The following is a 21,556-nucleotide window of genomic DNA, read 5'->3' on the forward strand; positions in this document are numbered from 1 at the left end:
ATATGCCTGCTTATCACTTCCTGTGGATTTTTTTGGGGGGTGGGAGGGAATCGGATGAATACTAAACTTGCAATCCTACACTTAACAGGGGGCAAACTCTATTGAATTCAGTGGGATTTAACTTTTAGTAGACATGCATGTGTTAAGTTGTGGGTGAACATATCAGACGACACAGCGATTCTTCAGACAGCTCTTGTTTATTCACAGGTCAGAACAGAGCTGGGCTGAAGGGTTCAGCCAGCCTGCTTATATAGAGCTCAACTACAAACAACAGTAACAACTTTCTGTATCTATCCAATCACTGACTGTCACTTTCAATTCCTTATTTGCATAAGTGGACCTGAGTGAAAACTATCTAAAGTATCCCCCTGCTGGCCCAGGGTGAGAACTTCAGTACATAACAGCATGATTATCCTTCTGCAGGCTGTTTGCATCACAGTCTCATAACAGATTCTAGCAAAATTAACATTTGTGCTAACAAACCGGAGGGGAGTGGGAGGCAGTAAAGAGAACCAGTGTGGTTGAAACTAACCTGAACATAGGTGCCAACAACCTGATGCCCTGGGTGCTCAAGCACCCATGAAATTTCCCATGAAGGGGCCAGGCACCCACATATTTCAGTTCCAGGGCCATGCACGTTGAATGGCACCCACAGCCCCAGGCACCCATGGTTGTGGGGCCAAGCTGGCAGTCCTGAACCTGAAAGTTGTGAATGAAGGGTTTGTTGTTTTTTGTTGTTCCTGTTTTAAATGTTTTTAAAGACACAGAATCATAGAATAGTAGGATTGGAAGGGACAAGGGATCATCTGCTCCAACTTCCTGCAATGTTGGATTTTTTTGCTCAGTGTGAAGCTCGAATCTACAACCCTGAGATTAAGAGTCTCATGTTGTACCCAGTGCTTTTTTCTGGGGGGGGGGGACCACAGGGGTACACATACCCCTAAACATTTTGTGAATCTCTGTACTTTGGTCCGTTTACTGTATTCTCCTCCCCCACCTGAACTATAAAATGGTGGTTTTCTTGAGTCAAAATGAGAGTACCCCTAAACATTTTTTTTAAAAAAAGCACTGACTGTACCCACTGAACTTTTTGTTTAATTTTTAATTGCATTGTTTTTCTTCTTTAATACTTGATGCCTTGGGCTCATTCGGGAGAAAGGATGGAAGTGTAACAAATCCTTATTGAAGATTTAGAAGCATGTTTGCTCTCTCCATTTCATCCTCAAGAATCACTGCGCGTTCCAAAAAACTACACTACAAATTGGAGCTGACACGTGAGCGAGCGATCAGCGCCAGTCAGTTGCCTCTGCTTCCCTGTAGGGGGCAGTGATTCAAAATCCCAAAGCGAGCACTGACAGGCGCCCCCGCCTTACTCGCAGGGCCGTGACGTCACCACCCAGTACTAGTACCCATTAGGCTGCAGGAAAAGCTCCTCCCGTCGCCCTCCTTTCTACTCCCCTCAGAGTGAAGGCTGCGCTCTCATTGGCCAGGGCTCTGTACGCACGCGCAGTTTCAGTCCCCTCCCTTTCCCCCCCCGTCTTTTCTGCGGCCCTGACACTGACCCGGACCACGTGACAGGATGCTGATGGGAGGAGGAGGAGGAGGAAGTAGGAAGTGGATTCCCGAAAGGAGGAAGAGAGGGGGAAAAAAACACTCAACACGGAACACAAACAAGCCGGGATTTTAAAGAAGCAGCAGACGCCATCGAACCGGAGCTCACTTGCCTCCCACTTTTGCCGGCCCTGAAGCGCCGCCATGTCCAACATGGAGAGTATCCTTGGTAACGCCGGAGGGAGGAGGCGGGGGGAGTGGGATCTCCGGAATGGAGCCTGGGGGGGCAACGGGAGCCCCTCCCCCGCTGCGGTAGACAGGGGCGAAGGGCGTGGCTATTGGAACCACCCGGACGGCAGAGGGAGCTCTCGATTGGTGGGCTTCGGGTGTTCTATGGGTGGGCGGAGCTTCGGAGCAGACCTTTCCCACCTTGGTGTTTCCCTTCGGGAGCGACAGCTGAGGGAGAGGGCTCTAACCCCTTCCCCAAAAACCCCTCCTAGGAGGTGTACTGCTCTGTTTACAATAATAGAGAGGGTGGGGGGTGTTATTGCACTTTTTGCATACTTGTTTTATTTAATAATAATAATAATAATTTTTTATTTATACCCGCCCTACCCAGCCAAGACCGGGCTCAGGGTGGCTAACAACCAATAATAAAAACAAATTGATTAAAATACAATTTAAAAAGATTAAAACACAACATTAAAACATTAGGATGCAGCCTCTTCACAGGAGGAGAAAGGAAAAAGGAAGAGGGGAAGGGAATAAAACTGATTCTAAGCCAAAGGCCAGGTGGAACAACTCTGTCTTACAGGCCCTGCGGAAAGAAATTTATTTATTATATCATTTTTCGTCCAAGAAGCTTTTGGTTGCCCTCCCCATTTTTTAAAAAATCCTCACAACAAACCTGTGAGGTAGGTTAACCAGAGAGGCAGTGGTTGGCCCAAGACCGCCTGGTGCGTTTCATGGCAGAGTAGGCATTTGATCCCTGGTCTCCCAGGTCCTAGTCTGACAATTTTCTCCCCTTTTCCTTTAGATGATTTTATTAATCTCTGTACCACACTGGCACTCTTCCTCCCACACACCTTTGCCTGCGTGGTAAGATGCTTTGAGGGGGTGGGGGCTAAACTGGGCCTAAGCTACTGCTTTGTGGTTGAATTGTACTTTGAACCCAGCCCTGATCCAGTGCTTCAACCTGTACACCACTATGGTTTAATAGCACTACTTCCTAAGGCAAAAGAAAGTATCTGTGGTGGTACCATAAAAGCTGATTGCAGGTTTATTGCAACGTTGGCTTTCATAGATGCACCTATTTGTGCATCTGTAGAAGCAGATCTGAAGGTATTCTTACATGAATGAGTACAGAGAAAATAATTGCATACAGTAGCGGGTGAAGAAAACATGAAAGGTGGCCTTTCTTTCTTTTTTCAAAACACCCTGCAGCATATACAATGTAATTGTACAGTGAAACCTTGGTTCCCAAACTTAATCCATTCCTGGAGTCTGTTCGATTCCCGAAACAGTTTGGGAACCAAGGGACGGCTTCTGATTGGCTGCAGCAGCTTTCTGCAGTCATGTTCGGCTTCCAAAGAATGTTCAAGAACTGGAACAATTACTTCCGGTTTTCGTTCATTCAGGAGCTGAAACGTTCGGCTCCCAAGGCGTTTGGGAGCTTAGGTCCCACTGTACTGTCCATACACAAGTGTAATTGGTGGTAGTATGACCTTCTGTGCTTTGTGTTACTTTATGGCTGTATGTGTCTCTGTGAAGTGTGGATGACATATAATTTACAATGTCTAGTTCATGGAAGTTTCTGCCACAAGCCATTAGGTTCTAGCAGTGCCTTAAAGACTTCTCTCAGTGTGCTCCTTCTCCCTGTTCTTGTCATAGATTAGCATGGTTACCCCTCTTGTGCTTGCTAAAATAAACAGGAGCAATACAATTTCCTTCTAGGATTTTCCCCACTACAGTAGTCCTTCTCAAATTAGGGCTTGGGATCTGTGAGTCTATACCATTCATTTGCAGGGGTCCCCTCTTCTCCTCTCCCCCCTCCCCCCAAATTAGGCCACACACTCTTAGATGTTAGGCTCAAATATCTCATCTTAAGATCTGTTGCTCTGCTTAGCCCAGGACTAGTAAGGCAACAAGTAGGAGACCGTAGTGTTTTCTTTGTTATCTTTTAGCAGCAAATACAGTTTTCATCCATGTGTTTAAAAATCTTGTACAGTCAAGTAAATGGACATAAATTTATCTCTTTCCCCCACCCTTGTCTCCTTTCCTCCTCCTCCTCCTCCTCCTCGTTCCCATTTTTCCCCCCACCAGGTTGCCCATAATGGAATGTCTGTCACTATAGGGTGTGTCCTACCCTTTTTTGACTGTTTCTTAGGAGTCCAGACCAGTAGGCTCCACTCTATATGTGTGGAAAGAAGCACACTATTGATGTGTTTCTGTGAGTCCTTTTAAGCTGTAGGAAATGACAGCAAAGGGGTAGTCACTTCGAGTTGAGGCAAGGGCAAGAGCACCAACAACTCTGATTGGTTTTATGCTGGGGTAATGTGTAGTATGGCTCTATGAGGTGTGGCTGCAGTTTATGCTCATACTTGGTTGGTTAGTGGTCCCAGGACTGTTCAGATTGTGGGACTGATTCAGTCCTGTTGGGCTGGTACCCTGGGTGAGAGACTGGGTGGGGAGTTTGTTTGTTTCCCAAAAGAAATTTGGGTAAACAAATTATTTAACTAGTGTTGTTGGTAAGACTGTTTGCTTCCTGTTACTGCCTGTACTGTGAGTCTATGTTTGGCTGGAGCAGTGTGCGCTTCTGGAGGGGAGGGTGCTTGACAAGTGTGTCTGGGAGGGACACAGATCTCAAGTATTCCTGTGGGTGCAGGGACAGATAGACATAGTTGTATAGAGGTAGGTCTGCAAGACGCTTGCAGATGCTTGCAGTATGTTGCCTGCTTCCCATCTGTAGTATCACTTGAAGCTTGTCCAGTGTGCCTATTAGTCTGCTGTTGTTTCTGAATGCTGTTGATTCATAATAAGACCCTGGGTTTTTTTTGTTCTTTTAAAAAAATTTTTTTATTAATTTTCTTTTCTCAAAACAAGTATCCAATATCATTGCTAAACATACATTTTCCAATTTCCCCCCTCCCTGTTGACTTCCCTCAACTACCATTTCTGGTTTGTTACGTCAGATGATACATTCTGCTGTTTATATACAATATTATGTTATCACATTGTAGTACTTCTTGTTCTCTGTAAATAAAATTGTAAACGTTTATTTAAATCCTGCCAGCGAGACCATTTCTTTCTGTTGTTTCTGCAGATATATTGTAAATGGTTCCCATTCTTTTTCAGAGGCACTATTATCCCATAATAAGACCCTGTTGATCTTCTAGATGATCTGGATGTTGATCAATTCTGGATGAGAGACTGGGCAGGGGTAATCAGGAATATCTTCGGAAGCTCATCCAGTGTGCTCAATGGTCTGGTGTTGTTGTTTCTCAGTGCTACTCCAATTCATAAAAAGACCATGTTGAACATCCTAACATGAATGAATAGCTGATGTAGTCTGTATTGCGGGGCTAGGTGGGCCTGATCTGACACAGCTTTGCCCAGCTGGATACCCTGTGGAACACCAGTTCAGACCAGAGCCTCTGAGAGGAGAAGATGTCATAGTTTATAGAAGTTCTCTTTCCTTTACTAGGAAACATCTCTGCTTAAGAGCTGGACTGGAGAGCCCTGCATGTGGCATGGGGTCATGGAGACTGATTGGGGATACTGTTGATGTACTTTCCACTTTGCTGTCCAACAGCTTCCCTTACTGAGCTAGCTGAGGTGGTCTCTAGTGTGGGTTTGGATAGACTCAGACTCTAGCCCTGGGTGACTTCACTACCCATTTCGATAATGCCTCGGAGCCAGCTCAGGATTTCATGGGAACCATGGGACGGCCTCAGATGGTCTTTGGTCTCAACCTATAGAACAGGGCTTTGTAGAGAGAGAGAGGGGTTATCAGAATATGGAGGGAGGGCTTGTCTTAACCAGCTGCACTGGCTCCTGGTGGAGTACAGGGTCAGATTTAAGGTGCTGGTTTTGACCTTTAAAGCCCTTCACAGCCTAGGACCCTCGTACCTACAGGATCGTCTCTCCTGGTATGCCCCACGGAGGACCTTAAGGTCCCTAAATAGCAACACCCTAGAGGTCCCGGGCCCTAAGGAAGTTAGATTAGCCTCAACCAGGGCCTGGGCCTTTTCAACACTGGCTCCGGCCTGGTGGAACGCTCTGCCTCATGAGACCAGGGCCCTGCGGGATCTGATTTCTTTCTGCACGGCCTGTAAGACAGAGTTGTTCCACCTGGCATTTGGCTTAGAATCAGTTTAATTCCCTCCCCCTCTTCCTTTTTCCTTTCTTCTCCTGTGAAGAGGCTGCACCCTAATGTTTTAATGTTGTATTTTAATCTTTTTAAATTGTATTTTAATCAACTTGCTTTTATTATTGGTTGTTAGCCGCCCTGAGCCTGGTCTTGGCTGGGGAGGGCGGGGTATAAATAAAAATTTATTACTATTGTTGTTGTTGTTATTGTCACTGTCAGATTGCATCCTAGAGAAGTTTGGACTTTTGGCAGCAGTCCCACTCTGCAGGAGTGATAACTGATACAGATGGTCCAACCCAGAGGATAAATGAACCTGGTAGGTTCCTGACTGCTCTAGAGGATTTTCCAGAAGCCAGAGCTAGTGATACTGTCAAGTCCCTGCTGCCATTATGGGATAATGAGATGAGGAGGGTTATCAACACAAACACTCCCAAGGTTCGTCTCTGGTCCTGCAGAGTCTTCCCTGCTTACCAAGGAGCTGCAGAGTTTACTAAGGATCTGTAGTTAGTGAAGCAGACTTGGAGACAACTGGAGTCTTGGTGGCTGAAAACTCACTCCAAATCGGACACAACTGCATACCAAGCAGCACTAAGGGCAGTGAAGGAGAACTAATTTGCTGCTTCCATTGCATTCTCCAAGAGCCAGCCAGCCAAATCATTTTGGGTGGTCTGAAGACTAGTTGTACCAGGGATGATGGCTGGACTTCTGGAACACTTGGCAGAAAGTTGTGAGCACTTTGCATGGCACATTGAGGATAAAGTTGCTTGGCTCCATAGCGCCATAGATACCACTGTTGTTGCAACTCCAGCTGAAGTGTCCAGTGCAATGCCTTCTCTGTGGGATCAATCACAGTTTATGTGGCCAGTTGATACAGGCAGGATTCTTGCAATGATGCAACCAACTTTTTCTTTTATTGACCCCAGCCCATCCTGTTGTTGGGTGCCTGTAGGTGGACACTACAGAGATTTTAGAGAGTTATTGTTGCTCTTATTTTTTGTTGCCTGCCTCATTACTGGAAGAGCTGATATTTCTACTGTGTCCTTCCCCAAGACTATCAGAAGGCTAATAGTCGGGATATACTAAAGAACAGGTTCCCCCTCCCTTTTGGAGACATCCAGGAGCTTTATATAATAAGGAGTTTTAGACTGTCCAAACACCTGGGAAATGGCTGGAATTTAAATCACAAGATACTTGGGTTGGCTTTGTCTGTATCATGGTATCTGGTTGAAGGACCAATGAAATGGCAGTGGCAGAGCTGAACAGATCTTCTTCTCTGATGCCATTGCATCAACAGAGATACTCATAGTTGTGAGGAGACATTTTTTGTGGAGAAGAATCTCTATCAAATGTAGATTTTTAAATAATTGCTGATTACAATCACTGGGATGTGGTTTGAATCTAATGCTGCTACAGCAGAGCCTGGGCTGGAGATGTCACAAGCAGTTGCTTATCTCAGTTGCTTAATTGCTTCAGCTTGCCCACCCCTGAAGAAAGTAGACAAGGTGCATGAATTTTTGGAGTGTGCTATGTGTACTCTATAGCTGACTGGTAAAGGGCAGATGAATTTATTGATCAAGGTTGTCAGTACTTCCTCTAGGTGGGATTGGTGTGTTGGAGCCCATCTTTTTAATAATGGCCTTGTCTGCAGTGAACTATCAAATCCAGTACTGAATTGAGAGAATTTTGTGTACAATGCCATGAATATAGCTTTAAAACTTCAACGAGACCATCTTCATACTGTCAGCATTTATATTACTTGTTAACTGAGAACATCATCCTTAACTTAAATTTAAGAGCATCTTTTTAACTTGAAGTTCGCTGCCAAAGAACTTAACAGAAATGCCAAAAAGTGTGATAAAGAAGAAAAGGTTGAAAAAGCCAAAATTAAGAAGGTGAGACATGAAATTATATTGGAAGTTCCCCATATATACTGTTTGATAGTGTGTGTGCACGATCTTTCGCTGTGACAGTAGGAAGTTATAAATAAAAGTTTGCACTATTTATACACATCATTGGTGATGGCACAGTTGCTTACTGCAATATGTTTGCATTAGAAACTAAAAATAAAATATTAATTTATTGCAAACTAATTAACAGAATATCTCCATCCCCCAACACATGTAGATAATGGTTGAACATGAATCCTTGGACTCTAAAGCAGCCATTTTCAAAGTGGATTTTCTTCTCTTTTCTTTTTTCCCTTTCCCCATCCCCCTTCCCCCCCTTTTTTTCCTTTTTCAGGTAGGGGAATTATTGAACCTTACCCAGCAGTAAATTTACTGGCCGAAAAGTAAACAGTGTCAGTTTTCATACCCATCCATACAGTACCAGCTCCTCATTCAGAATCCAGTGTGTGTGTCCAGGAGAGTGGGTAGTGATGGGTAGTGATGTTATCCCATCTGTAGCAGATCATCTGATTTGATCTTTAGTTGGACTATTGGTATGTGTCTGCCAGCAATTTGCAAAGCTTCGATAAGCTCTCCTGAGGGACCTGCCAGTTTGGTGTTGTTAATGTAGAGTGCTGGCCTTCTTCCTGTATTTTTTTAGACAATGAGAGCACTGGTACCCAAGGAAATAAGTGTAATAGTAATCATATGCCATCATCCTTCTTATTGCCATGTGTGTACCGCAATCTGACGGTGACGGTCTAGGTCTGAAAGCTAAGATTTATTAGGGTGCATTTCTTAATTAGTTGAAAAGCTGTGTTCTGCTTCTCTTTGTTTAAATAAAAGGCAATTCAGAAAGGCAATACTGAAGTGGCAAGAATACATGCAGAAAATGCAATCCGGCAGAAGAATCAAGCCATCAACTTCTTGCGGATGAGTGCTCGGGTTGATGCTGTAGCGGCAAGAGTTCAAACAGCAGTAACAATGGGCAAGGTAATCAGCTTTATCATGTTTTAGCAAGAAACACAAGTTTACGAAAAACTTGCACTATGTACGTTTTCATAAGATGGTTTGTACAAGGCAAGTCCACAGACCTTTTGCTGCTAAGTAGGTAAAACCCTGTAGAATTTCAAATGCTGTGTTAAATAGAAATGTGGTCTATTTGAATCTCCTGAAGAAGCAGCTAACTATTGTAACAATGGCTAGTGTTGTGCAATTTCATGTCATGTTAGTTTATTTTGGGCTATAGTTGCCCAAAGTTTCAAATAAGAAATTTAAAAAATGTGGTTACTATATACGTTGTTCTCCTAGGTAACAAAGTCAATGGCTGGAGTAGTTAAATCGATGGATGCTACGTTGAAAAGTATGAACTTGGAAAAGGTAAACAAATAAATTCAGAAGTTGAGTTTTAAGGTATTTCCTTTTGTTCCTGGCTTGACATCATTTGTGCTCCTGGCTTGACATCATTTGCTTATGTGCAGATATCTGCCTTGATGGACAAATTTGAGCAGCAGTTTGAAACCTTAGATGTTCAGACGGCACAGATGGAAGACACAATGAGTAATACTACTACACTAACAACACCACAAGTAAGTAACATTGAAGTAGATATAATTTGCCATTGGCAGTCCTATCTAGCTGCCCCTGGGTGCTTTCTTGACTAATATGAGAGAGAGACTTTCAGAGAAAAATATGGCTGGGCTAAATAGACTCTGCCCTTATAGCTGGACCTTCTCTGACTCAGCTAGAGAATGGAGTCAAGTTTACTCCATTTATTCTGCTGACAAAATAATATAATAATAATAATAATAATAATAATAATAATAATAATAATAATAATTATTACAGTGGTTTTTCACTGGGCTTCCTCAAGTGCTTCTCAGCGATTATTTAATGAGGAAATCAGGAAGAGCTTGGAAACTCTCCTGAGCAGCAGCTTGTCCATCTCCTCTGATTTTTTGCAGTGGCCTGCTGCCAATATATTTTGGATGATGGCAAGGCCCGGAAGATGTGCAGCCTAGAATATTCAGAGAATATTCTCTACAATAAACAGGGTTCCTCTGCAGACGAGTCAGTATGGAAGGTTCTCCTTGAAGACAGAAAGTTAGAAAACCATTAGTGCATCTACACTAGGAACTTTGTCAGTATTAATTATTGGGTGTGTGTTTTGTTTTTTTAAAAGTAGGAAAAATTAGTACTGTTATACCTTGAGTTGAATGTGCTTCAGGTTGAGCGCTTTTGGGTGGCACGTTACTTCCGGGTTTTGCCGTTCGTGCATACTCAGACGCTCAAAATGACGCCATGTGCGGAAGTGGCAAAACGTGACCCGTGCATGCACAGATGCTCCGTCGCGTCTTACGTTCCATTCAGGATGCGAACGGGGCTTTGGAATGGATCCCGTTCGCATCCCGAGGTACCACTGTAACTGTTTTAGTAGAATGCTGAAGGCCTCCCTGTGGGAAGCCCTCCCTTCAGATGTCAATGAGATAAAGAGCTACATAACTTTTAGAATAATAATAATAATAATAATAATAATAATAATAATAATAATAATTTATTATTTATACCCCGCCCATTTGGCTGGGCCTCCCCAGCCACTCTGGGCGGCTTCCATAGAAACCAAAAATACAGTAAAATATCACACGTTAAAAACTTCCCTGAACAGGGCTGCCTTAAGATGTCTTCTGAATGTCAGGTAGTTGTTTATCGCTTTGACATCTGCTGGAAGGGCGCCACTACTGAGAAGGCCCTCAGCCTGGTTCCCCGTAGCTTTGCTTCTTACAATGAGGGAACCACCAGAAGGCCCTCGGCGCTGGACCTCAGCGTCCGGGCAGAATGATGGGGGTGGAGACGCTCCTTCAGGTATACTGGACCGAGGCTGTTTAGGGCTTTAAAGGTCAGCACCAACACTTTGAATTGTGCTCGGAAACATACTGGGAGCCAATGTAGGTCTTTCAAGACCGGTGTTTTATGGTCTCGGCGGCCGCCCCCAGTCACCAGTCTAGCTGCTGCATTCTGGATTAGTTGTAGAAGACATTTGAAGGCAGCCCCAGTATCGGGGAGTTTTTAATGTTTGATATTTTACTATGTTTTATATGTGCTGTAAGCCACCCAGAGTGGCTGTGGAAACCCAGGCAGATGGGCAGGGTATAAATAATAAAATTACCGTATTTTTCGCTCCATAGGACGCACCTGACCATAGGGCGCACCTAGTTTTTAGAGGAGGAAAATACGGAAAAAAAATATTCTGAATTAAATGTTGCACTAAACTATTTAAAGCAGCAAAGCGGGTGGCTCCTGTCCGCTTTGCTGCTTTAAATCGAGCCTCAGAGGAGGGTAGGAAAGGGAACCATGGCTTATCTAAGTCCAGTTAATAATGCTGAGCCTCACTTATGGCCATCGAGATTAGCCTGGCCGTCTCAGTGGAAATCTGGGGAGGCTGAGGTGGACTTTCCAGTGGTCAAAGTGTGGTTGTGTCTTCCTGCCCGGCATCTATTTCCTGCCGTCTTTACCCCCTGCACCCCCGCACCCTGCTTCGAGGGAAGGAAGCGGAGCCATGGATCCTCTGCTCGCAACTGCAGTGGATTCCCTCCACTTTGAAGCAGGAAAGTGGGAGAGGAGCTGCTTACACGAGTGTAAGCTGCTCCCCTCCCACTTTCCTGCTTCAAAGGGAGCCCAGGAGGAGGGAATCCGCTGCAGCCGCAAGCAGTGGAGGATCCATGGTCCCTTTCCTTCCCTCCTCCGTAGTTGCTTTGAAGCAGGAAAGTGGGAGAGGAGCTGCTTACACGAGTGTAAGCTGCTCCCCTCCCACATTGCCGCTTCAAAGGGAGCCCGGGAGGAGGGAATCTGCTGCAGCTTCCCGCACCTCCCGCAGAAGCCGCGCGCTCTTTAAAGGGGCTGCACGGCTTCTCCTGGCTTTTCTGGGAGGTGGGGGGATTCCCCCACCTCGTAGAAAAGCCCGCAGGAGCAGCGCAGCCTTTAAAGAGCGCGCCGCTCTTGGGGGCTTTTCCCCGAGGAGGGAGAAGGGACTGTGCGGCCAGTCAGTCCCTTCTCCCTCCTGGGGAAAAGCCCGCAAGAGCACACGAAGCTTGTGTGCGGCTCTTGGGGGCTTTTCCCGCCTGCCTCCCCCCTGCATTCGCTCCATAGGACGCACACACATTTTCCCTTTCTTTTTAGGAGGGAAAAAGTGTGTCCTATGGTGCGAAAAATACGGTAATATTAGTAGTAGTAGTAGTGGTAGTAGTCTCAGCAGCAGCATCTTTAAGCTACAAAGTATACATGCAAATGTAGTGATAGCATCGCTAAATGATGAATAAAAACAAATCAAAAATAGGCTTGAGTGTAATGCAGCACAATCCTATGAATGGTTATTTGGAAGTAAGATTTGCTGAGTTCAGTAGGGCTTACCCCCCCCAATAAATAGGCATAGGCTTGTGCAGATAACACTAGTTTTAATTGCTTGTTAAGAAGCTGCATTTTGAGAGGCCAGGTTTGCTTTGTGAATGTGTTAGCTCCCTCTAGTGGTATTCACAGGTTCAAAAAACCGCACATGATCTTTTCTATTACGCTGGATTCCATGTCTGTTACAATGGTAAAACTGATTTGGTCCTCATTTTTTAGAACCAAGTGGACCTGCTTCTGCAGGAAATGGCAGATGAAGCTGGGTGAGTGTAAACATTTGAATACACCGAGTATTCTAATGGCAGTGCTTAATAAGGTTTTAATGCACTTGAGATAGCAATAAATGCTGCCTTTCCTCTGATCCAGGAAGCATAATGTTAACTGAATATGTTGCAATGATAATATAGTGCTGCTCTCTCAGGAAAAAACATGTCTATTTCCACCTTTACCTGGAGATGATAGATAGATAGATAGATAGATAGATAGATAGATAGATAGATGATAGATAGATAATGTCAGGTACAGTATCCTTACTTTGACTGAGAGATCACTATGAGACCAGAATGATAGAAAACTACTTGTTGGACTTATCTGAAATAACATGAGTAAGAAAAAACTTGGAACTCCCTAATAATGCTATTTAGTAGCAACAGTGCTAAGCACTATTATTTATTTATTTATTTATTTATTTATTTATTTATTTCTAGGCTGCACTTTTAATTAAAAAAACAGCAAGGTGGTATACCACATACAAAATTACACAGAAGTGGCATAGTCTCCATCTTGAACACTGCAAAGATAGAAGAGGGCAAAAGTGAAGGGGCAGAAGAGTAACAAATATGAGGACAGCAGAGGATTAATGCACCCCTTCAGTGGTGCAGATATTTCATAAAGCTGATCTCTTATACCTGCTACTCTGTTATTAATTGGCATATTACATGTTGAGGACTGGAGATAGAAGTGAGCACAACTGGGAAGCTTTCAGCTTGTGGCAATAAGTGCACCTGAGGTGTGGGGGCTACTATCAGAATAACTTCTTGTATATTGGTTTCTCTTCTTCTGAACTCTAGCCTTGACCTGAATATGGAACTACCTCAGGGACAGACAGGCTCTGTTGGCACAAGTGTTGCTTCAGCGGAACAGGTAAACCCTCTTTTTGCTTGCTTGGTATTTCTTCCCTATCACAGGAGTGGGGAACCTAAGGCCCAGGGACCAGGGCTTCTCCATCTGGTCCTCAGGACACCCATTATCAGTCGTCCTCCTCCACACCCTCCTTAAGTGCATTGGCTTGGCTGGAATGTATGCTTGAACTGTAGTGATGCTTCTTGCTTGCCTGGGTGGAGAGGGGTGTGCGTAAGCCTCTGCTCTTGTGGGCCCGGAATATAGCCTGGTTTGCAGAGGTAAGAGTCTCACCTGTTGCTCCATCAGGCCTTTGGCTCTGCCCACCACTGATGTGGCCCCTGGAAGGATGCCCATAAGGAAAAGTGTCCCACCTCTGCCTTAATAGCATGTAAGATTGTCTCTTCAGTTGGAGCAAGCTATTTTAGATGTACATGAACTAACTATTGCCAGCTCATAGTTTGGCTAGATCTCATACCAGAACAAGCAAGCTAAGAGGCAGCAGCCTTACTGCTTTTCATGCCCTCTCAGTTTCAAAGTTTGCTTGTCTTCCTATTCCTTCCCATCCTCGCGCACTGTGTTTATAAGCCTATACAGAGCTTAGAAGGAGTTAGTACAGGCAACTCCCCCACTTACGCAGGGGTTGCGTCCTGGGGCCCCATGTGCATAAGTGAAATTGCATAAAATGGGGAGCACCTTCTCTGCCACTCTCGCTTCAGCCCACACCAAAAATACTGCATCCAAAAATATCCACAATTAGAATTGACGCCCTGGGGTCGAGAGGAGGCTGGAGGAGAAATGTAAAAGCTGTTGCTGTGCTACCATGCACATCAGCTGTTAGGCAGGGAAGCTGAGCAGCGTAAACAAAGCCCCACTGCACCTCCAGTCTCTTCAGGGCTTCCTCTACCCCTCACTGATGTCCTTTTTGGGCTCCATGGAAGGTCTCGCGAGCCATGAGGACTCTGCAGCTCTCTCTTGCCATTTCCAGGTTTGAATTGAATTATGTAATTATTTCCCAGCGCTTCCCTTGAGTTGATCAGGCATAAGAGGGTAGTTACCCGTACTCTTATCATTTAGATGTAGATCTTCAAGCCTAGCAGAGCTCAGTCTCTCTTTGGTCTGGCTGCTGTTCTTCTAGAAAGTTAAGTCTTTGTCCCTTAAGTAGTGCATTAATGAATGCCTTTTGTTGGTTGGTCTGAATTCTGCAGGATGAGCTCTCACAGAGACTGGCGCGCCTTCGTGATCAAGTGTAACAGGAAGAGTTGGATCTGCTATCTTCTGCATTTGCTTCCAAAGCATTCTGTGTGCATAAATCACAGCCTGACATAAGGTCTCCATCTCTAATATTTCCAGTTAGATATACTTAATGGGCGCTTCTCTTTTTGTCCTACTGTGCTTTTAAAAATGTGTTAACCCAATGGTGATATGAACTTCAGTGTATTTTCTAGTTTTAAGCATTTTTTAAGTCAAGGGTTATATTTTTGCAGATACTTTTTCCAAGACACAGATTGAATTTTGCCAAGTGTCACATCGGATTATCAATCCGGAAATAGAGTAGCACCTTTTAACATATATGATTTTAAGTTATGTAGCAGGGTTTTAAATTATAAATAATGTCTCTCCCCCCCCCCCCCCGCAAAAGTGGGGAGTCCATCAATATCTGCGGGGAAAGACCAGTTTGACAGAATGATATATTTGTTTGTGTGTTTGTGTACTGTTTAAACATCCCTGGATAATCTTTCCATGGTGTTGCAGAACAAGCTTACTTATGGAACAAGCTTAACTGTAGTAACACAACAAAATGATAGTTGTTATGCTGTCCTTGTAGCTGGAATCATTAGCATCATCACTTGAGAACCGAAGGAATAAACTATATTTTTAAACACTCCTGCCTAGATTATATACTGTATATATTACACTCTCCCAGAAATTTCAGGAATGCTTCTTAAATAACTAATTAAAATGCTAGCTTTGAAATGTCATCTTACATTGTGGCAAAATTGTATTTTATATTCTTCTGTTGGGGGGTGGGGGGGACAGCGGATGTCTCAAAAGTGGAAATGAACTTGCATAGATAAAGTGCATACTCAAAATTCTTGCTCAATCTTGTTTCACAGCTGAGCTTAAAACCAATGGCAGCTTCTTAAAAAGGCAGTTAAAAAGCCTGCATTTAAAATGCGAATATCCTGGATGCTTCAGTTTTGCTAGGATTTACAAGCCTTGGGTGTCATCTTCTGTTCAAATCATAGATGTCCACAGTGCCCACCATTTTGATGTATCTTCCTTCTATCATAATTAACTAAAAAGTTCCTGGGTTGGCTGAAAACAACTACTAAAAATTGGGCTGGTATAATAACTTGCACGTGCCTATTGGTGCAAATCTCAAGACTGTCTTTGTGCAACTTAAGAGTGCAGTGTTTAATGAGGCCATCAGATAGGACGGAGTGCAGTGTGATGTGGTACAAAAGAGGACAAGGAGAAAGAATGCTATTTGGGCATGTTAAAAATTTCTACACTTGATTTCTGACTTGTAGACATTTTATTTGTATACAGCCAGAAATGTGAAAGTCCAAACAGTTTGCAAAATCAAAAATTATAAAGCTGTCTTCCTGGTGAAACAAAGGTAACATGCATCTGAAGGAAAACCTCCCATCTTTAATTCTGTTCATTGGCATCCTTTCCCATTGTTTTCTTTCCCCCCTATGAAGCCTGCAGTCTTGTTGGCTGAGGGGCTGGGGTATAACTGGAGAGATCAACTTTCTGCTACTACACGGCAGCAGCTGCTTCTATACAAGGGCCAGGATGTGTGAAAGGGGTGAGAAAACAAGAAGTTCCTCCTGTTCAGACAACCTTTACAGTGACTGCACTTTGTGTGTTTCAGGATGGAATTAAAAATATAGTTTATATCCCTTAAACTCAGGCCTATTTTTAAAGCAACGTTCTGTTGCTTTTGTTGAGACATTGGCGCGGGATTAGGTACAAATCCAGATTTATTCCCACCAATCCCTCCCTAAAAAAAAATGTGTACATTTTTTCAAACAGGACACCTCATTGGAAAATACATTACAGTGGTACCTTGGGTTACAAACACTTCGGGTTACAGACTCCGCTAACCCGGAAGTAGTACCTCGGGTTAAGAACTTTGCTTCAGGATGAGAACAGAAATCGTGTGGTGGCGGTGTGGCGGCAGCCGGAGGCCCCATTAGCTAAAGTGGTGCTTCAGGTTAAGAACAGTTTCAGGTTAAGAACAGACCTTCGGAATGACTTAAGTTCTTAACCAGAGGTACCACTGTATTATACTACATTTTCTCCTCCTGGTTTGCTTAGAGTGGTGTACATTGTTCTCTGTCTTCTTCCTTTATTCTCACACTAATCCTCTAAGGTGGAATAGGCAGATGGTGACTGACCTAGATTCAGCCAGAGAGCTGCTTTGTGGTTGAGTGAGGATTTAAACCTGGGTCTGCCTGATCCTAGTCTGACACACTAGAAACTGGACCACAGTGCCTCTTTGTCTTGGTATTGCTCACTGCTTAATATTTTCTGTAGTAGCTTGCTTTTGGATTTCTGTGTAATCATGAGAACAAGCAGCCAGTGCATTTTTAAAACGCTCCTTTTTCCTGCCTGCCTTTTTTCAATGGAACCAGCAGAGGGAAGTAGAAGACCTATCTTTTGATGGGAAAGGTTTGCAAATATATATTCCCCTTCTGTCTGGCTTAGAGGGTCTGTTTAAGAAACCGGAGCTACTTGCTTGTTCTAAATTTTAGATTAGATGCCATCACTCCTTTTGTCCTTTTTTAAAAACCAAGATTTTGATAATTCATGAAAATAAGATAATGTATATTGATGATTGATTGGTTAATTTCTATATCACTTAATATATTAAAAATATCTCTATGTCACTTAATAAGTTTTTTAAAATCTCTCAAGTGGTGTACAAAAAACTGAAGCAACAACAGACAACTTAAAATATTACAAAAATACACAGTTACATATAAAAATGTTACATTAATTAAAAATTTGTTGTTGTTGTTTAGTCATGTCCGACTCTTCGTGACCCCATGGACCAGAGCACGCCAGGCACTCCTGTCTTCCACTGCCTCCCGCAGTTTGGTCAAACTCATACTGGTAGCTTCGAGAGCACTGTCCAACCATCTCGTCCTCTGTCGTCCCCTTCTCCTTGTGCCCTCCATCTTTCCCAACATCAAGGTCTTTTCCAGGGAGTCTTATAAAAATCTATATCAATTCATTTTCCTTCTGACACACCCTCTCTCTCAGCCTCTGGGTTTTTACCCAGGGTTCAAACAAACTCTCAGCTCACCCAAAAAAGTCTCACAATGAGAATTCCTGGAAACAGCGGACATCACCCTAGTCTGCCACTTTAGACTTGCTTTTTATGAGCAGGCCCAAGGTGGATGGTACTTCCTTAGGCTGCCCACGGCTGTGTTCTGCTCAGCTGCACTCTGCATACCCAGCTCCAGGTACTGCAGATTTGATGAGTTTCCCAGGAGGTCCAAAGGAGGGGAAAAGGCCCCCCCTCCACTCACAGCTCGCTCTTCACTCTGCAGTTCTCTCCTTCTCCAAGCAAACCTTAGAAATGTCTTGCTTGCTCAGTTCAGTTTCCATCTATTGCTGAGTTGGGGGACCTGTGACACTTCAGAAGTTGTTGGACTCCCAACTTCCATCAGCCCCAGCCAGCAGAGCCACTAATGAGGGGTAGTAGGCATGGCAGTTCAGCATCTGGAGGGCCGTGGATTCCCTTCCTAAATCTAGACTTGTCATTCGTGCATCCTAGAAAGATCAGGGCAGTGCCTCCAAGAAGGTTTACAAAGGCAAAAGAGTCATTGTCTTGTTTAACCACCCAAATGATCAGATATTTAAAGAGTGGCTGCCTTTAAAAAGTGAATGGAGGTTGCATTTGGTTACCATGGCTAGTAGCCATTTCTTAATGTGCCTAATCCTTTTAAAAAAATCAAATTCTTATCAATCAAATTCTCAGTTTGTTACCCTCCCCCCCAAAAAACAAACAGACAGACAACACAAGCCCACATGCAATGATATCAGAGTCCTAAAGAATGTTTGCATGTTGATTATTTTGCAGGCGGGGGGGAAATTACCGAAGAACAGCCGTGCTGGATCAGTCCACTGGCCCATCTAGTGCAGCCTCCTGTTCTCACAGTGCCCAACCAGCTGCCTGTGAAGTCCACAAGCAAGACTTGAGTGCAATGCCACTCTCCACAGCTGTGATTCCCTGCAGGTGGTGTGCAGGAACATAATGCCTCCAACATGGGGGTGCAACGTAGCCATCAGGGTTAATAACCATGGAAACCCCATGAATTTGTCTGTCTTTTACAGCTATCCAAGTTGTTGGCCATCACTACTGCTCAGGGGAAACTCCATAGTTTAAGAAGGTCTACTTTTTGTCAGTCCTGCATCTTCCAACATTCAGCTTCATTAGATGGACCCAAGTTCAAGTTACAGAGGGAGAAAAGCTTTTCTCTACTCATTTTCTCCATGGGAAACGCTTATTATGCCTACTCTTATGTGCCTTTTCTCTAAACATTAGAAGCCCCAAAATGTTGTAACTTTTCCTTCTTAGCTAAGTTTCTCCACACCCTTGGTTGCCCTTTTCTTGCTCTGCAATGTCTTTTTGGGGGTGAGGCAAGCAAAGCTCTGCATGGTATTCCAAGTGTGACCACATAATAGTTTTGTATAATGGCAGTGTTATATTGGCAGGTTTATCTTCCATTCCTTTCCTAATAATCCCTAGCATGGAATTTGCCTTCTTCAGAGCCATTGCACGCTATTCATTCAGCTATCCACTCCAACCCCAAGGTCTTGTTCCTGGTCACTCACTGCTAGTTCAAACCCTTAACCAGATATGTGAAATCAATATTTTTTTTAATGGTAATAATTTATTACTTGTACTTCGCCATCCTGTACTCTAGGCAGCTTCCAACAGAATATATATATAAAAACAATGAAACATCAGACATTAAAAACTTCCCAATACAGGGCTGCCTTCAGATGTCTACAGAAAGATGCATAATTGCTTCTCTCTTTCACATCTGATGAGAGGGTATAGTGGGGGGAGTCCACTATACCAAACCTTGGAGAGCTGCTGCTAGTCAGTGTAAGCAATACTATGAACCAATGGTCTGACTTGGTATAAGGCAGCTCCCTGTGTTCCTCTGGAGCAGTTGGGTTTTCACCCTATGAAGCCCAGCTCTCCTCATCGCCTCCTTGATTTGTAAATTTCTCAGTAACTTCTATTTGGCTTTCACAAAGACTACAATAAGAACTTGCAGTGATGCATTTTCAGAGTTGTGAACAGCATGTTGCGTGTCTTTGGGGAACTCCTCTATACCTGCACATCGATGCTGATTTAGTATGACTCTTCTAATAAAGAGGAGCAGAAGGTCATGCTGGAGCCTGTTGGGCCGCTAACATACCCTCCAGGGAGTTAAAAGGGCTCAGCTGACGCTTGAAATTGGTTACAGATTGTCCCAATAGGCCTTTTCCTTTATTTGAATGGTAATGACAGGATAGCATGCTTTGAAAAGAGACTTGCTTCCGATACATGGAAAACCACTGACCTCCCTTGTCATTTTTTTTACTTTTTTTTTACCAAACACACAAGTACTTGGCCGACATGAAGACATCAGGCAGCACTTTCTGCGGGCTCCAATTGAAATATTGGAAACACCACATTTTAGAAGCAATTTTAGCTACATCGCAAATACATCACGAAACAGATTTCTATCAGATGCCTTCCAGATCCGCAACTGAGGCTGACCCTCAGTTTCCTCCAGGGGATCGTAAAATTCTGCATGTGCATGGTAGCCAAAAGCATTGCAAGAAGTTCTTATTTGGGCTGACTTAATAGTCTGAAGGTTCTTCCAGGCCATTGCAATTTCTGGGGGGAATTCAATCACACATTGGCAAATTCAGGTTGCGCAGTTATAGTTGGTCAGATGGTCTTGCTCAGCAAGCCCAGTTTTCCCAAAGATCTGACTTTTTGTGATGAGGAAAGTGATGGAAAAATGTATTGGGAAGTGTAGGATAACACTTGCTTTGGTGGAACAACATCCATCCTCCCTGCTAACAAATCAGAATGAATGCTAAGTATGTCATCTGATCTCCCTGCAAACAAATCAAGGTGGATGCTCAGTAAACAAATAGGATGGTATATATTTAGCACAACTGGCAAATGAACTTCCTTCCATCTCCACATGTCCCACTAAATCTATTCTGGGTTGTACCCCCAAATTTGGAGGTACAGATTTGGAGAGGGCATGGGGGTGGGGAGAGGGAAGGAAACTCCATTCCACAAGCAGAAATCTTTGAGCTAGCAGATCTCTTTAATTGGATGCTGCCCAGTGTCTGGAAACATTCTGAGCTACAGATCAGGTACCTCCCCAGTAGCCTTTCCAGTGAACTTGGATAGGCCATTGTCTGTCAGGGCTCATCTACACTCGCCTTTGGCCCCATGCTTTCTAAGGCACAAGTCCGCTTCAGTTCAGTGGTAAAGAACAGGTATTTTTCAGGGAAAGCACCAGGCCAAAGGAAAAAGAGAGAATAAGTGCTTGGGTATGGCACGGACCTGTGATTAGAAACGCAACACAAAAGGAAGTCTGGATGAGCTTTCAGCTTCACTCCTGCCTCCTCAGCATTATTTATTTGGAATATTTATAAATGGCTAAATCTTTACAAAAGGCCATAACGGTACACAACATGGCCTCATTCTTACTGAAGCTATGCAGGATATATGACAAAAGTTGAGTACAGACCAATAGCTAGAAAGGTGATAAGGGGGCTTAACAGGCTGGGAAAAAATTGCCCTACTACTACAGACTACAAACTAAACAACTCTCTATGTGATTTGCAAAAATTCATTAACCCATGACATTTCAACACCTTCTAATACATGGAATCTTAAATCTTATACGATGCCAAAACAATAATGACATATGCAACTCAAAATCTCAAAGCCAAACAGTCCAAATATTCCTGAAATATGTCCATGAGAGCGACTCTCTCTGTATATAACTTGTGCTGATGCAATCCCAAAGGAACTCTGACAACGTTGTGTTTATTTTCTAAAAGGTCCTCAAGGAAAATTTATTGCTTTAGTGCAAGTGGTTCCTAATATGCTGCTGATTTGATCCCGGAATGTCCCTAGCTTCCCCATTATTACCGCCACTGAGCTTGAGGAGGAGGAGGTGCCAGAGCC

The 21,556-nt window shown here is 43.7% G+C and overlaps 1 protein-coding gene across 1 annotated transcript; it reads left to right on the forward strand.

The window, feature by feature from the left end:
- The first annotated feature begins 1,591 nt into the window (after nt 1–1,591).
- On the forward strand, nt 1,592–15,308 carry CHMP1B (charged multivesicular body protein 1B). The gene is made up of 8 exons (XM_083595308.1): nt 1,592–1,771; nt 7,715–7,812; nt 8,653–8,799; nt 9,118–9,186; nt 9,288–9,395; nt 12,427–12,470; nt 13,278–13,350; nt 14,535–15,308. Exons 1-8 carry the CDS (start codon nt 1,756–1,758, stop codon nt 14,577–14,579), a joined length of 600 nt encoding a protein of 199 aa, XP_083451434.1. The 5' UTR covers nt 1,592–1,755; the 3' UTR covers nt 14,580–15,308.
- The last annotated feature ends 6,248 nt before the right edge of the window (nt 15,309–21,556 follow it).

The sequence above is a fragment of the Podarcis filfolensis genome, assembly GCF_964270895.1.
Source record: "Podarcis filfolensis genome assembly, chromosome: Z".
NCBI lineage: Eukaryota > Metazoa > Chordata > Lepidosauria > Squamata > Lacertidae > Podarcis > Podarcis filfolensis.

Bases quoted from the DNA above. Each gene is read 5' to 3' on its own strand.
- CHMP1B (XM_083595308.1), top strand. The intron at 7,813-8,652 runs GTGAGACATGAA...TTTAAATAAAAG, and splicing joins AAAAAGCCAAAATTAAGAAG to GCAATTCAGAAAGGCAATAC. The intron at 9,187-9,287 runs GTAAACAAATAA...GCTTATGTGCAG, and splicing joins AAAGTATGAACTTGGAAAAG to ATATCTGCCTTGATGGACAA.